Below are 13,679 nucleotides of genomic sequence, written 5' to 3'. Positions count from 1 at the left end.
ATCTGCCGAGACTCTCAAGATGAGAAATCAGATGAGAGAGGTCTCTTCTCAGCTGTATGAAAATGGGATCAAATTTTCTTGGAGATATCCAGCCACCATTATTGTGTTTAAAGATACCAAATTTTTTCAGGCAAAGTCATTAGAAGAAGGAAGAAAGCTGCTTTTACAATTGGGATTAAATCCAGAGGAAGCAATGCAGACCCAGGCATTGATCGACCGGCCAGATGCAGCAGAACCGTTTCGCGAGTCAGAACAAACCAAGGAGGAGAAGATTGCCGAACTTCAAAGAGAATTGGCCTCACTGCAATCGGAGAAGCGAGAGGAGCCTCGTGTCACCAGACAGAAGAAAAAAATAATAAACTGAACTGAGTTGTCGTGCTAATATGGTATTAAGTTTTTCAACTACTTAACTTTTTTTTTCATACTTTTGTACTTCTTGTTGGGGGTTCACGCTAGTTAATAAGGGGAGAGGAGGGAAGGAGGGGGGAATCTTTTATTGTCTTGTAAAATGGGGGAGAAGGGAGGGCTTTCAGAGGGAACGTAGATCTAAGAGTGCCTCTCAGTAACGGAAGGTTTTTTTTCCGTTGCCTTCCCCTGCGGGGAGGTCAGGGTAGGGGCACAAGGGTGTGGATTCATTGGGAAAATAAACAATTCTCCAGCAGGCTCTATTTTGTTGAAAGAGGAAATGCATTTAGTTTATGTAAATGGGTGATTTAGGCCTTCTATCTCTCAATGTAAATGGTCTTTCATCACAGAAAAAGCGATGTAGAATCATGAAGCTGGCTAAAGACTGTAAGGCAGATATTTTATTCTTGTCAGAGACCCATAAGGGAAGGGAAAAAACAAATAAATTAGTAACAAATATTGAATGGGAAAGAGTTTATCAATCAAAAGGAACGAACAAATCCAAAGGGGTGGCAATTTTGGTTCATAGAAGAGTGGATTTTCAGTTAAGCAATATTAAGAGAGACAAGGATGGTAGAATGTTATTTATTAAGGGGAAAATAAGAAATAATCTAGTAACTCTAGCGGTTATTTATGCCCCTAACGTAAATGCAAAACAATTTATAATAAATGTAAAACGAAAATTAGATAACTTTGCGGAAGGTATAGTGGTTTTAGCAGGTGATTTTAATTTGGAATTAACAACAGGGAAGGGGGATAAGAAAAAGTTACATTTAAATAAAATTAATATGATGGACCTTCATCAAAATGTGGTTAAAAGAGATACTTTCTATTCTGCAAGACATAATAAATTTAGCTGTATAGATTACATGTTAATTAATAAAACAGATAAGGTTAAGTTGAAGAAAGCAGAAGTGAAAGCCATCTGGCTATCAGATCATGCTCCTATGTTAGCTGTGTTAGAAATAGGGGTTTGTAACAAACAAAGAATTTGGAGGTATAACCCCATTGTCTCTGCAAATGAGGAGAGCAGAACTAAATTACAAAAGGAACTCAATGGATTTTTTAGTATTAATGCAACAGGCGAGGTTAAAGAAACAATAGTCTGGGATACACATAAAGCAGTGATGAGGGGTAACTGCATTAGTACGGAAGCTTTCCTTAGGAAATCCTGGAATGTTAAGAGGAATAATCTATTAAAAGAGATAGAATTAATCCAAGAAACCTTAAAAATTACAAGAAACAGAGAATGGAATTTATTATTATCATTTAAGAAAAAGCAATTGCAATTACTTGATGAGGAAAATTGGAATAAAATGAAGATGATTATGAAACATAGAATTAGAAGCTGGAACAACAAATCTATGAAGCAAATGGTACATTATTTAAAAAAAAGAAAAGAGAAATCTTTTATCTCTGCTTTAAAAGATAAGGATGGTCTAATAAAACGTAATACTGTACTGTAGAAATGGAAAAAATAATGAGAGACTTTTATGGGGAATTATATAAAAAAGAGTATGTTGTTTCACAAACTTCAGAGGTTAAAAAGCAATTAAAGAAAGAGGACAGTCAAATGTTAAATGCAAAAATTACAAGTGAGGAGATATCTAGAGTTATTAAGGGATTGAAACCTGCTAAAGCTCCTGGTCCAGATGGTTTTACAGCTGAATATTATAAAGTGTATATGAATGAATTATTACCGTATATGGAGAAATTGTTTAATAAGGTAATGGAAACTTTTGAAATTCCACAGACGTGGAAAATGTCAGAAATTATAACGGTCCCAAAACCAGATCGTGATTTAACGGATCCTAGTTCCTATCGCCCCATTAGCTTGTTAAATCAGGACTACAAGATATTTATGAAAATATTGGCAAATAGGGTGGAGAATATATTACCAAAAATAATTGGAGAAGATCAATATGGATTTGTGAAAGGAAGGAAAATCTTTGAACCAATAAGAAACGTGATTAATGTTCTACATCATGCTACCAGTACCAAAAGGAAATTAAGCATTTTAAAATTAGATGTTTATAAGGCCTTTGATAAAGTTAATCATGAATACCTATTTCAACTATGTAAAGATTTAAATATGGGAAATAAATTTTGTAAAGTTATAGAAACAATATATAAGGATAATGTAGCTCAAATTAGAGTAAATGGCAATAGAACAGAAATGATTAAAATTCAAAATGGAACTAAACAGGGTTGCCCATTATCCCCAATGCTATTTGCATTAGCAATCGAGATCTTAGCAAATAAAATTAGAAATGATAAGGAATGGAGAGGCTATCAAATAGGGGAACTTGAATTGAAATTAAACTTATTTGCAGATGATGCTATAGTAATGTCTGAAACCCCAATTGAAATGATGAAAAAAATAATGATATTACTTCAAGAATTTAAAGATCAATCTGGGCTTAAGGTTAATATAGAAAAATCAGAGATAATATGCTTAAATACTGGCCCCAAAGAGCAAATTGAAATTCAAAAAATCTCAGGATTGAAATTAGGTTGTAAAAAAATGAAATATTTGAGAATTTGGTTATTTAAAAATCCATCAAAAATAACAACGGCCAATTATAACTTAATATGGAAAAAAATCCAGAAGCAGATCAAAAATTGGAAGGGAAAAAATTTAGGAAGAATGGCTAAGATAAGGGCCCTTAAGATGATGATAATACCAAAGATGATGTATTTGTTTCAAGTTTTACCGGGCAGTTTTCCTGAGGCAAAGTTAAGAGAATGGGATAATAGACTAAACTTTTGGATTGAAGGAGAGAAAAAATCTAGAATAAGGAAGCATTGGCAGTATGCACAAGAAAAAGAAGGAGGTTGGGGAAGCCCATCTCTAGTATTATATAGAAATGCATTTCAAATTGAAAGGTTAATCGAGCTACAGTTATGGGGGGAAAAGAAATGGGTAGAATTAGAAAGAGAAATTAATAATATAAATAATAAAGAATTATTATTTAAAAGTTGGAATAGAATTGAAACCAGTACCCTAAGTGATTCTTTTAAAGCATGTTTAGAAATATGGCTTAAATGGCAGAGGACAAGTGGAATAAAGTTATCCAAGCTATCAACGTTGCATGCACTGAATATAGGGGATGAGGCTAATTTAATTAGAATTATTAAAATATTAAATAGTAAAGGGGTAATGAGAATGGAACAGTTATATGAGAAAGATGGAAGAGTTAGTAGAACTAGATTGGAATGGTTGATCGGTAAACAGCAATGGTTGCAGATTAATGCAATATGTACATGTTTAAATAAAAGTGAGAATAAAGAAGCCTTCTTACGAGAAGAAAATAGCTTGGAAAAAATAATAAGGGTAAAGATAAATGAAAGTAAAGGACAAGCCAGTAACATATATAGAATGCTATTGCAGAGGCAAGAAGAAGTAGTTAAAAGTTTAACAAGATGTTGGCAGGATGACTTACAAATAGACGAAAGAGAAATGGAAGAAATAATAGTAAACATATATAAGATTAAAAACACGAGAGTTAAAGAGATGAGAAGAAAAATCTTACATAAGTGGTATTATACACCTGCACAACTTGCATACTTCCAGGGGAAATAGAAAGGTAAATGCTGGCATGGATGCCAGAAAAAAGGAATCTTTATGCACATGATCTGGGAATGTATAGAAATACAGAAATTCTGGAAGGTAGTCCAGAATGAAATTAATAAAATGTTAAACATTAATTGGATAATTACAAAAGAAACAGCAATTTTAATTAAATATAGGGAACTAGGAGAATCTAAAGAAATTAAAACTGTAGCATTGGAAAGTGCTCAAGCGGTGATAGTATTAGGATGGAAAGACTCTACAAAATGGACACTACAGAATTGGTATTGGTACATGGTGGATTACATACATTTTGAAATTATGGAAATAAGATTAAATAATTTTGATGAGAATAAACTAGAGAAGCTGATGGTGCGATGGAACAAGGTAAAAGATTATATGTTAAGTAGAATCTGTGATGTAAATACGAAAAATAAACTACAATCACTCTTTTAGTAAAAAAAAGCGTTCAAGATAGAGCCAAGGATCAATAGATAGACAAATAACTTAAAAGTCTTTGAATCCTCCTATAGGGGTGGTGGGGGTGACGGGGTGTGTGTGTTGTTTGGTGATGGGCACATGCACTGTGCACTGTTATATGTTTGTTTATTGTAAACTTATAAAATCAATAAAATTTATTTAAAAAAAAAAAAAAAAGAGGTCAGCAAGGGGCGTATATAAGCACACTAGAGCGCCTTCCGTCCCGTGTCCTATGGTCTCTCCTATATCTTGTATTTCTTCTCTACTATATCCTCTATAACATTCATTGTGTATTATTGTGTATTGGACTAAACAAACAAACAAATAATAAAAATAAATAAAAAATAAAAATAAATAAAATAATAAAATAAATAAAACAAAACAAAATTAATATAATATAATAATATAATATAATATAATACAATACAATACAATATATAATATAATATAATAATATAACATAACATAATATAATATAATATAAATAAACAACCACCTTGGCTTCAAAGAGAGGCTCCTGTTCCTTTGCAGCCTCCATAGATATTTTCTCTATATTTAGAAGATCGTCCTTAGGCATTAAAAAAAAAGGAAAGTCTAGAAATTGCTGCCTGCTGTAGACAGGCAATGTCAGAGGGAGCCTCTCCTTCTAATCTATTCCAATGCCCATCATCCCCTTGCCGCATGGAACATGACAATCTGCATTTCTCACTAGCCTAGCAGGGTCCGCCTGCTGTTGCACGCAGGATCCACCAGGGGGCTCCTCAGGTAGCGGTTGGAAAGGCAGGGCGGACCTAACCCGCTTCAGGAAAGAACTGAGCATGCGCTCTTTCACCAGGTTGAGGCGCGGGGCATTTTGCAGAGGAAACTGAAAGCGCATGGGCCTTTTCTACATGACCACGTCCTGCTCTTAGCCCCTCCCTCCCTCCCTCCCTCTGTGAATCTTAGACGGAATCTTTCCATCGGTCCAGGAGGCTGCACAGATGGTGAGCAAAACCCGATTCCGGAGTTCAGTAAGTGGTGGAAGGGGGGCTTTTTCTTCCAAGGGAGAGAGTGGGGAGCCCTTGTCCCATGTTCCCCTGCCGCCCCTGTGCATGTCCAGGCAGGCAGGGAAGAAATAAAAAGCTTCGGTCCCTCTGCGTTGTCTCCAGGAGGGAAATCGTTGTCTGCGATTTCTCATAGCCGTTTGGGACAGGAGGATAAGGGAGTTCTGCTATCTAAAGCTAGGCTGAAAATTCAAATATTACTTGATATACCTATTCAATCGATTTTAAGCAGCCGTCAAAATTATTGTAATAAGTAGGGATTAGAAATGTTTTCATTTTTTAAAGAAAAGTTTTATTAAATATTAAAAACAAAGAACAGAACATTGTATTTTCAACTTGTGAGTACAGCTGTGATATGTCTGTTATAGCAGTGTTTCCCAACCTTGGCAACTTGAAGATATTTGGACTTCAACTCCCAGAATTCCTGAGCCAGCGAATGCTGGCTGGTGACTTCTGGGAGTTGAAGTCCAGATATCTTCAAGTTGCCACGTTTGGGAAACACTGTGTTATAGGACAATACAACACATACCTCTTCCCCCCCCCCCCCAAACTGTCTTCGACAGTTTATATTTTGCAATTCTACGGTCTATAGCATCAGCGTATTTGTCAGTGTAACATTGGTAATAGTAATAATAATAATAAAAACTAACAATAAATAAATGAAGTGTTGCTTACAATCTTAATCGTTTATATCCTTATTTTTACCTATAATTCCAGTTTTTGGGTTTTTTTTCAAAAACTATTAATTTTCAATAAAAAGACATACAAACTTACAAACATTTAAACACATAGTAGGGGTTACAATTACCCCTCTTTTCTTGAAGTCAATTTTAATACAGAAAAAAGGATAAAATCTTAAATCTTTAAGTCAAAATAGTATTCTGATTGAAAAGAAGAATTTTGTTTACATATTCTAATACACTTAGAGTTAAATTGATAAGAAAAAAGAAAGAAAAACCAACAACAATAGCAACAACTAAAAATATCAGTAACATTTGATTATATTCATACAATTTTCATAACCTTATATTGAACTTTATTCTTATCTATCCATGTATATACTTTGTTCCAAGTAGTATAAAAATCAGATTCTTCTTGATCATTCAGCCTTCTTGTCATCATATCCATTATAATTCCAGTTTTATTTATACTCTATCTAACTTTTTGTTTTCCACATTATGTACAGCTATTCTTTTTTCGGTTTTCAACCCAACTATAAAAATCTTTCCACATATCATTATCATGTGTTTGCTTATTGTTTTTAAGTTTTTGTGTTAATGTATCAAATTCTGCACAATCAAGTATTTTTTTAATCACATCTCTTTCCGTTGGTGTGTCTTCTTTCTTCCAATTTTGTGCTATAGTAATCCTGACTGCAGTGATTAAGCGTTGTATTAAATAATAATATTCTTTTTTAATTTTTGTGTCTATTATGCCTTGAAGGAAGAACTCTGGTTTAAGCTGCAATTTGACTTTAAATTTATGTATCCAAAGTTTTCAGTTCTTGATATAAGTTAATCCAGAAAGTTATCACATAACTTTTTCCATGCCCAGATATGTTAGTCTATCTATTAACACACCCACCTCACTTTCCCCAGACACTGTTGGGTTCATAAGATTTCTTTATGTGGGTTTTTGTGGATGCTCGGTTAAGAAGTTAGTCGGCCTGTATTTCTGGAAGTTTCTTTTTCCATTTCAGATTTATAACTTGGAAACCTGACCTGGTTATTTTGGAGTCCAAAGAATCTTGTGTGGGAAGAGGACTGAATGGCCTTTGGAAAATTTAGCCAGGCCTCTTCATCAGATTCGTTTTGGAGCTTGGTTAGAGACCAGAGAGAAGATGGAGGGACAAAGCCCAGATGATGCACAAGCTGGAAAAGGCCGTCCAGCTGCTCAGTCTGGGAGTTATGGGAAGAATAGAACAAGTCCTGGGCAGGAGAGCCAAGAAGAGGAAGCCAAGAGTTCACAGGTCCAATGTTGTCACTTCAGAAAAGTGCAATTCCAGGAGGGGAAGAGTCCCCGAGATGTTTGCACTCAGCTTCACCGCCTTTGCCGTCAGTGGCTGCAGCCGGAAAGACACACCAAGGCTCAGATGCTGGACCTGGTGCTCCTGGAGCAGTTCCTGGCTGTCCTTCCCCCTGAGATGGAGAAATGGGTGCGGGAGTGTGGAGTGGAGACCAGTTCCCAGGCGGTGGCCCTGGCCGAAGCCTTCTTGCTGACCCAGGAGGAGGAAGAGATACAAGAAGAGTTGCAGGTCTGAGAATGAAGTAGCTCTAAAGAGGATCCCTCTGAGTTTGTGATTTTCTTTTTTCCAGAGTTTTCTGCAATTATTAACTCCTATGGCCTGTTGTCCCATTTTTTTCCCAGAGGATATGTTTGGGGCAATTCTTTTTTTTTCAAATTTCAGTAATGGGAATTGTGGGTCTGCTGATTTAAAGATGCAGTATGATAATTCATTTGTGGTCTTTCTTTGTTTCTCTTATCACATCCTGCCCAGAAATCCTTGGAAGCTGTAACTGAGAATCCCGAGGTAGAGAAAGATTCATTCAGATCTTCTCAAGAGATGCGGTTCAAGGAGACCTTACACAAAGATCAAAGTCAACATACCACACCAGGTAAGAATTTATTTTTTCTTGGTAATGTAACATTTAGCTGGTATTTTTGCTCCTCTTTATAATAAATCTGCTTCCAATATTTTTCTCTTTCTTACAGAGAGTAGAAAGCTGTCCTTGGAAATTTCAGAATCACCTCCTCTTCGTGGTGGGGCTGAAGAATTGGCTGAACCGCTACTTCAGGTAAGGAGGAAAAAGATCGGAAAATGTCCATGAATTTTGTTCTACTGTTTATTGTAGTGAATTGTGATTTCTATGCAATATGAATCTGATATCTGGTCAATCAAAACTGATGTGCAGCCTGGCTATCTCTCCCTTCTGAGTGGATCCTTTCGGAGACGCTTTCTCCACTTCTCCATCAGATTTCATTGACCAGACTGTTGTCAGCACTGGGTCTCTTCCTTCTGTCTCCCAGGGTGGTTCTCACATATCAGTAAAAAAAAAATACTTTTTTTTTCCTTTTTAAAAGCTTTTGGGACATCTGTGATCTGGTGACTGAGAATCTCCATAGACATATACCAGTGAGGGTTAACCTTTTTGGCATCAAGTGCTCAAATTGGAATTCCCATACACACATGCCAGAGCACCGGAACCCGAAAATAAGCTGGCAATAGTGCACATGCTTTGGGAGCCACCTCTGGCACGCCTGCCATATGTTCCCCATCACGGACATATGCTACCATGTTTCCCTGAAAATAAGACATGTCCTTATAATAAGCCCTACAGGGCTTTTCAGGATATGTCTTGCGCATGTGCCGAAGCGAATTCTAGGTGCTCCACCTCGAGCTCTGGAGTAAGAATTTGTCTTCACAAAACAATTATATATATATATATCATATCTAGTCTTTTTGTCAATAGACACATGTCTTAACATATTGTTATTATCGTATTTTAATGTGAACTTTTATTTCTCCTGTTAAACCAATCATAAAAAGAGTTCCATGTTTTATAATAATCGGAGTCTTCTTTATTTTTTAATTTAAGAGTTAAAGCATCAGATTCTGCACAGTCCAATTTTTTTTTAAGTATTAGTGAGTTTTCCGGTGGGTTGGGTTGTTTCCAGCATTGGGCTACTGCCATCCTAGTTGCAGTGCAGGCTCTATGCAATATGTATCTGACATCCGGTCAATCAAAACTGATGTGCAGCCTGGCTATCTCTCCCTTCTGAGCGGATCCTTTCTGAGATGCTTTCTCCACTTCTCCTGCTTCGCCATCATTGACCAGACAGTTGTCGGCATTGGATCTCTTCCTTCTGTCTCCCAGAGTGGTTCTCACTTACCAGTTAAATTTTTTTTCCTTTTTAAAAACATTTGGGACAATCGTGTACTGGTGACTGTGAATCTCCAGAGACATATGTCAGTGATGGTAAACCTTTTCGACACCGAGTGGTCAAACTGGAATGCTCATGCACAGGTGCCAGAGCGCCAGAAACCCAAAATGTTGCTGGCAATGATGCCCATGGCCACAGAGAGGGTTCTGCATGCCCACATCTAGCACACATGCCATAGGTTCATTATAACGGACATATCCAATTAGAAGCAATCTCATTCGGTATTCTGCAGAATATGCCTATTTTGTTCACTGGATATCTCTCGATTGGTGGAACAAAAATGAAAAATTATTCTTGGGATTATCTGGTAAAATGAAAACTTGTTTCCTTGTTCAGGATGTGGCTGTGTATTTCTCCAAGGAAGAGTGGTCTCAGCTGGATGCTAACCAGAAAGCTCTCCATGGAGAAGTCATGCTGGAGATTTCCAGGAATCTGTTTTCTCTGGGTAAGAATTCTGTCTCTGCTGAGACACACAGAGAAGTTATGGGGCAGTGAGCTTAGATGTGTTTACTCATTAAAACATCACTGATTTATTTATCTCCTGCCTTTATTTTTTGGAAATAAAAAAAGCAGCGAACAGTCCCCATAATCCTGCTGTTTTCCCTGCAGTAGCAGCCCTGTGAAAGGGGTTGAGCTGGCAGAGATGGGCCCAAAGTCACCCAGCCAGCATTCATTCCTAAGGCAGAACTAGGGCTCACAATCACCTAGTTTCTAGCCTGTTGTGTTAACTGTTTACCAGACTGAATTTATAGAAGAAGGAGATTTATTGAAAGACAAATTGGAAAATTGCATAGCTTTTCTTTTTACATAAAGGAATTGGGTTTTTTTAATGCTTTCTGCTCATAAAATGCAACATTTTATGTCATAGAAGATATTAGCCAGAATCTGAGGGACACATAGGGATGATGTCACCTTTTATTTATTTATTTATTTATTTATTATTTGTATGCCGCCCGTCTCTGTAGACTCGGGGCGGCTAACAATAATAATACAATGTAAACAAATCTAATATTAAGTTAATTTAAAAACCCCAATTTAAGAAACCAATCATACATACAGACATACCATGCATAAATTTTATAAGCCTAGGGGGGAGGGAAAGTCTCAATTCCCCCATGCCTGACGACAGAGGTGGGTTTTTAGGAGCTTACGAAAGGCATGGAGGGTGGGGGCAACTCTGATATCTGGGGGGAGTTGGTTCCAAAGGGTCGGGGCCGTTTCTCCCTACCAGGGTTTGGGATTCATATCTGAACCTGGTCAACGGTTCCCCAGTGGGCCTGAACTTCTATAACCAAGACTTTCATTTTCATTTTTCTTTTTCAAGGCTTTAATGTTCGAAAGGATAAGAATTCCAAGGAGGAATGCCAAGCCATCCATCTGAAAGAAGAAAAGGGGAAATTTGCAGATCAGATGCAAACAAACAGTGATGAAACAAAGCAATCACAAGGTGGAATTAAAAAAGGCTTTCCTCGGATCAGTTGGTCTCCTAACCATACAAACATCGATACGGGAGAAAGACCATATCAATGCATGGAATCTGGAAAGAGCTTTAATAAATCCGATCATCTGAATTCTCATAAAAAGACACATTCAGAAGAGAAAATAGATATCTGCATGGAGTGTGGAAAGACCTTCTGTAATAATAACTCTCTTAAAACTCACGAAAGGAATCACAAGGGAGAACAGCTTTACAAATGCTTGGAGTGTGCAAAGGAGTTTACTCTTAAGGGCAAGAGGATTCACACAGGTGAGAAACCATATCAGTGCATGGAGTGTGGGAAGAGCTTTAATAAGAAATGTGCTCTGATTCAACATAGAACTATCCATACAGAGAAGAAGCCATGTCAATGCAAAAAAACCTGTTCCAATCATTCTCTCACGAGACATCAAAGGATTCACAAAGGGAAAAAACCTTATAAATGCATGGAGTGTGGAAAGAGCTTTGGTTGTAGCAGTAGTCTTAATTCCCACAAAAGGATCCACACAGAAGAGAAGCCATATCAATGCGTGGAGTGTGGAAAGGCTTTTAGGCGGAGTAGTCATCTTAATATCCACAAGAGGATCCACACAGGAGAGAAACCGTATCAATGCATGGAGTGTGGAAAGAGCTTTACTAGTAGCAGTAATCTTAATTCCCACGAAAAGATCCACACTGGAGAGAAACCATATCAATGCATGGAGTGTGGAAAGAGTTTTACGTGTAGCAGTAATCTTAATTCTCACCAAAAGATCCACACAGGGGAGAAGCCGTATAAATGTGTGGAGTGTGGAAAGACCTTTACTCGCAATAGTTATCTTAACTCCCACAAGAGGGTTCACACAGAAGGGAAACCATATCAATGCATGGAGTGTGGAAAGAGGTTTACTTATAGCAGTCGTCTTAATTACCACAAGAGGATCCATACAGGAGAGAAACTGTATCAATGCGCAGAGTGTGGGAAGACCTTTACTTTTCCCAGTGATCTTAATTCCCACAAGAGGATTCACACAGACGAGAAGCCATATCAATGCCTGGAATGCGGAAAGGCTTTTAGACAGAGTAGTAGTCTTAACTCCCATAAGAGGATCCACAAAAGAGAGAAACCATATCAATGTGTGGAATGTGGAAAGGGCTTTAAGTGGACTTCTGCTCTTACCTCCCATAAAAGGATCCACTCCACTGCACATAACTTATTTTCAAGTAAATAACAAAATGGGAACATACTATTTAGAAGTGAGGGTGAAGACGTCTGAAATTCATATAAGTTTATGTTTTGTTTTTAATTTTCTTTTGTTAACATCTGATTGGCTATACAAGGTTTTCTTGGCTTATAGAAAAATGTATAAAGAAAGAAGGAAGCACTTTGGCATAACGGTTAATAAGTTAGAAATATAATTGGTGTACTTTTTGAAGGAACGTTAAGGAGGGAATTTAATTAAAAGAAAATGAATGTAATTGGATGACAAAATTAGAAAACAACTTTTGCAACTTTTTTGATGATTTATTATTATTATTATTATTATTATCATTATTATTATTATTATTATTAATTATTAGATGTGTATGCCGCCCCTCTCCGTAGACTCGGACGGCTTACAGCAATGATAAAAACAATATATAATGACAAATCTAATAGATAGAATCTAAAATAACAATAATACATTTAAAAAGTCTAAAAATAAGAAACCCCAATATATAAAAACATACGTACAGTCATATCATGCACAAAAAACTATTAGTTACTAACAAAATACTGCATTTTATTCATAGAAAATTAGATGGTACACTGTGTTGTTTGAATGTATGTTGAGAGAGAGAAAAAATTACCCTCCCCAAAACAGTCCTTCCTTCCTCTGTCCCTCCATTCATTTCATTCTTCCTTCCTTCCTTTCTTCCTTGTTCCCTCCATTTCTCCTTCCTTCCTTCCTTCCCTCCCTCCTTCCTTCCTCTCCACTTCTCTTTCCCTCCCTCTCTTTCCCTTTTCTTTCTCTCTCTCTCTCTTTTCCCTCTCTCTCAGAAAAATTTCTGTGCCCCGCCATGGGGGGGGGGGGGCCTCCACCACGAACGCCCAAATTATCGATCTGTATTTAAAGTGTGCTTAATGTTTAGCAAAGCCAATGTCTAAAAAATGTGAGAGAATTCTTGAAAAATGAGAGGACTCCAAATAAGGTGGTTTTTTTTATGAGGGTGTTTTTTTTATCCCCACAAAATATCCTGTGAGAAAGCTTCTTCAATTTAACACATAGCTGAGACCCATGTAATGTGATCACTTATTGTTTCAACGAACAATTCCAAAATTAAAAAGTCTAAGTGGGCAGGATGAATGAACTTGGGGGGTGCGTCTCTGTCTCTCTCTCTGCTGAAAAAATGAGACTCCCCGCAAGTCAACTTACTGAAAAGATGGAGAAAGGGCGAGGCAACAGCTCCGGTGTACACAGAAGTCTACGCCCTCCGCTTTTTCCCCAGGGCGCCGCTTCTGCTTGTTTCCTGGGGGGGGGGGTTGCTTCCTGTTTCTTCCCAGCGGCGGGAAGAATATCGGCAGGAGTGGGCGGGGTGTGGTCCCTGGACACACAGGAGTTTCTCCCGGCTGACAGCAGATCAGCTGTCGGTCAGGAGACTGCGCCAGCTCTTACTGCGCGGAGTTTGGAAAACCGGTGCGGAGTTTGTTTTTTGCCTGCGTGGTCACGCGGCCGCATAGACTAGAGGGAACAGTGGCCAGGAGCACTCACCTATTACCCGCAGGCCAGATAAATGGCCT

General features: G+C 37.5%; 1 protein-coding gene across 2 annotated transcripts; it reads left to right on the top strand.

Moving 5' to 3' along the window:
- The first annotated feature begins 5,259 nt into the window (after positions 1–5,259).
- Positions 5,260–12,413, top strand: LOC139159814 (zinc finger protein 345-like). 2 transcript variants are annotated; one of them, XM_070737216.1, is made up of 6 exons: positions 5,260–5,466; positions 7,199–7,753; positions 7,997–8,114; positions 8,212–8,294; positions 9,778–9,886; positions 10,766–12,413. In XM_070737216.1, the coding sequence occupies exons 2-6, from the start codon at positions 7,340–7,342 to the stop codon at positions 12,127–12,129; spliced, it is 2,088 nt and encodes a 695-aa protein (XP_070593317.1). In that variant the 5' UTR covers positions 5,260–5,466; positions 7,199–7,339; the 3' UTR covers positions 12,130–12,413. The 2 variants fall into 2 exon arrangements, with proteins under 2 accessions (XP_070593317.1, XP_070593318.1); XM_070737217.1 differs by having other exon boundaries at positions 5,362–5,439.
- The last annotated feature ends 1,266 nt before the right edge of the window (positions 12,414–13,679 follow it).

Source organism: Erythrolamprus reginae, chromosome 2, assembly GCF_031021105.1.
Source record: "Erythrolamprus reginae isolate rEryReg1 chromosome 2, rEryReg1.hap1, whole genome shotgun sequence".
NCBI lineage: Eukaryota > Metazoa > Chordata > Lepidosauria > Squamata > Dipsadidae > Erythrolamprus > Erythrolamprus reginae.
The sequence above is the reverse complement of the archived record's forward strand: the minus strand, read 5'-3'. Positions and strand labels throughout refer to the sequence as shown.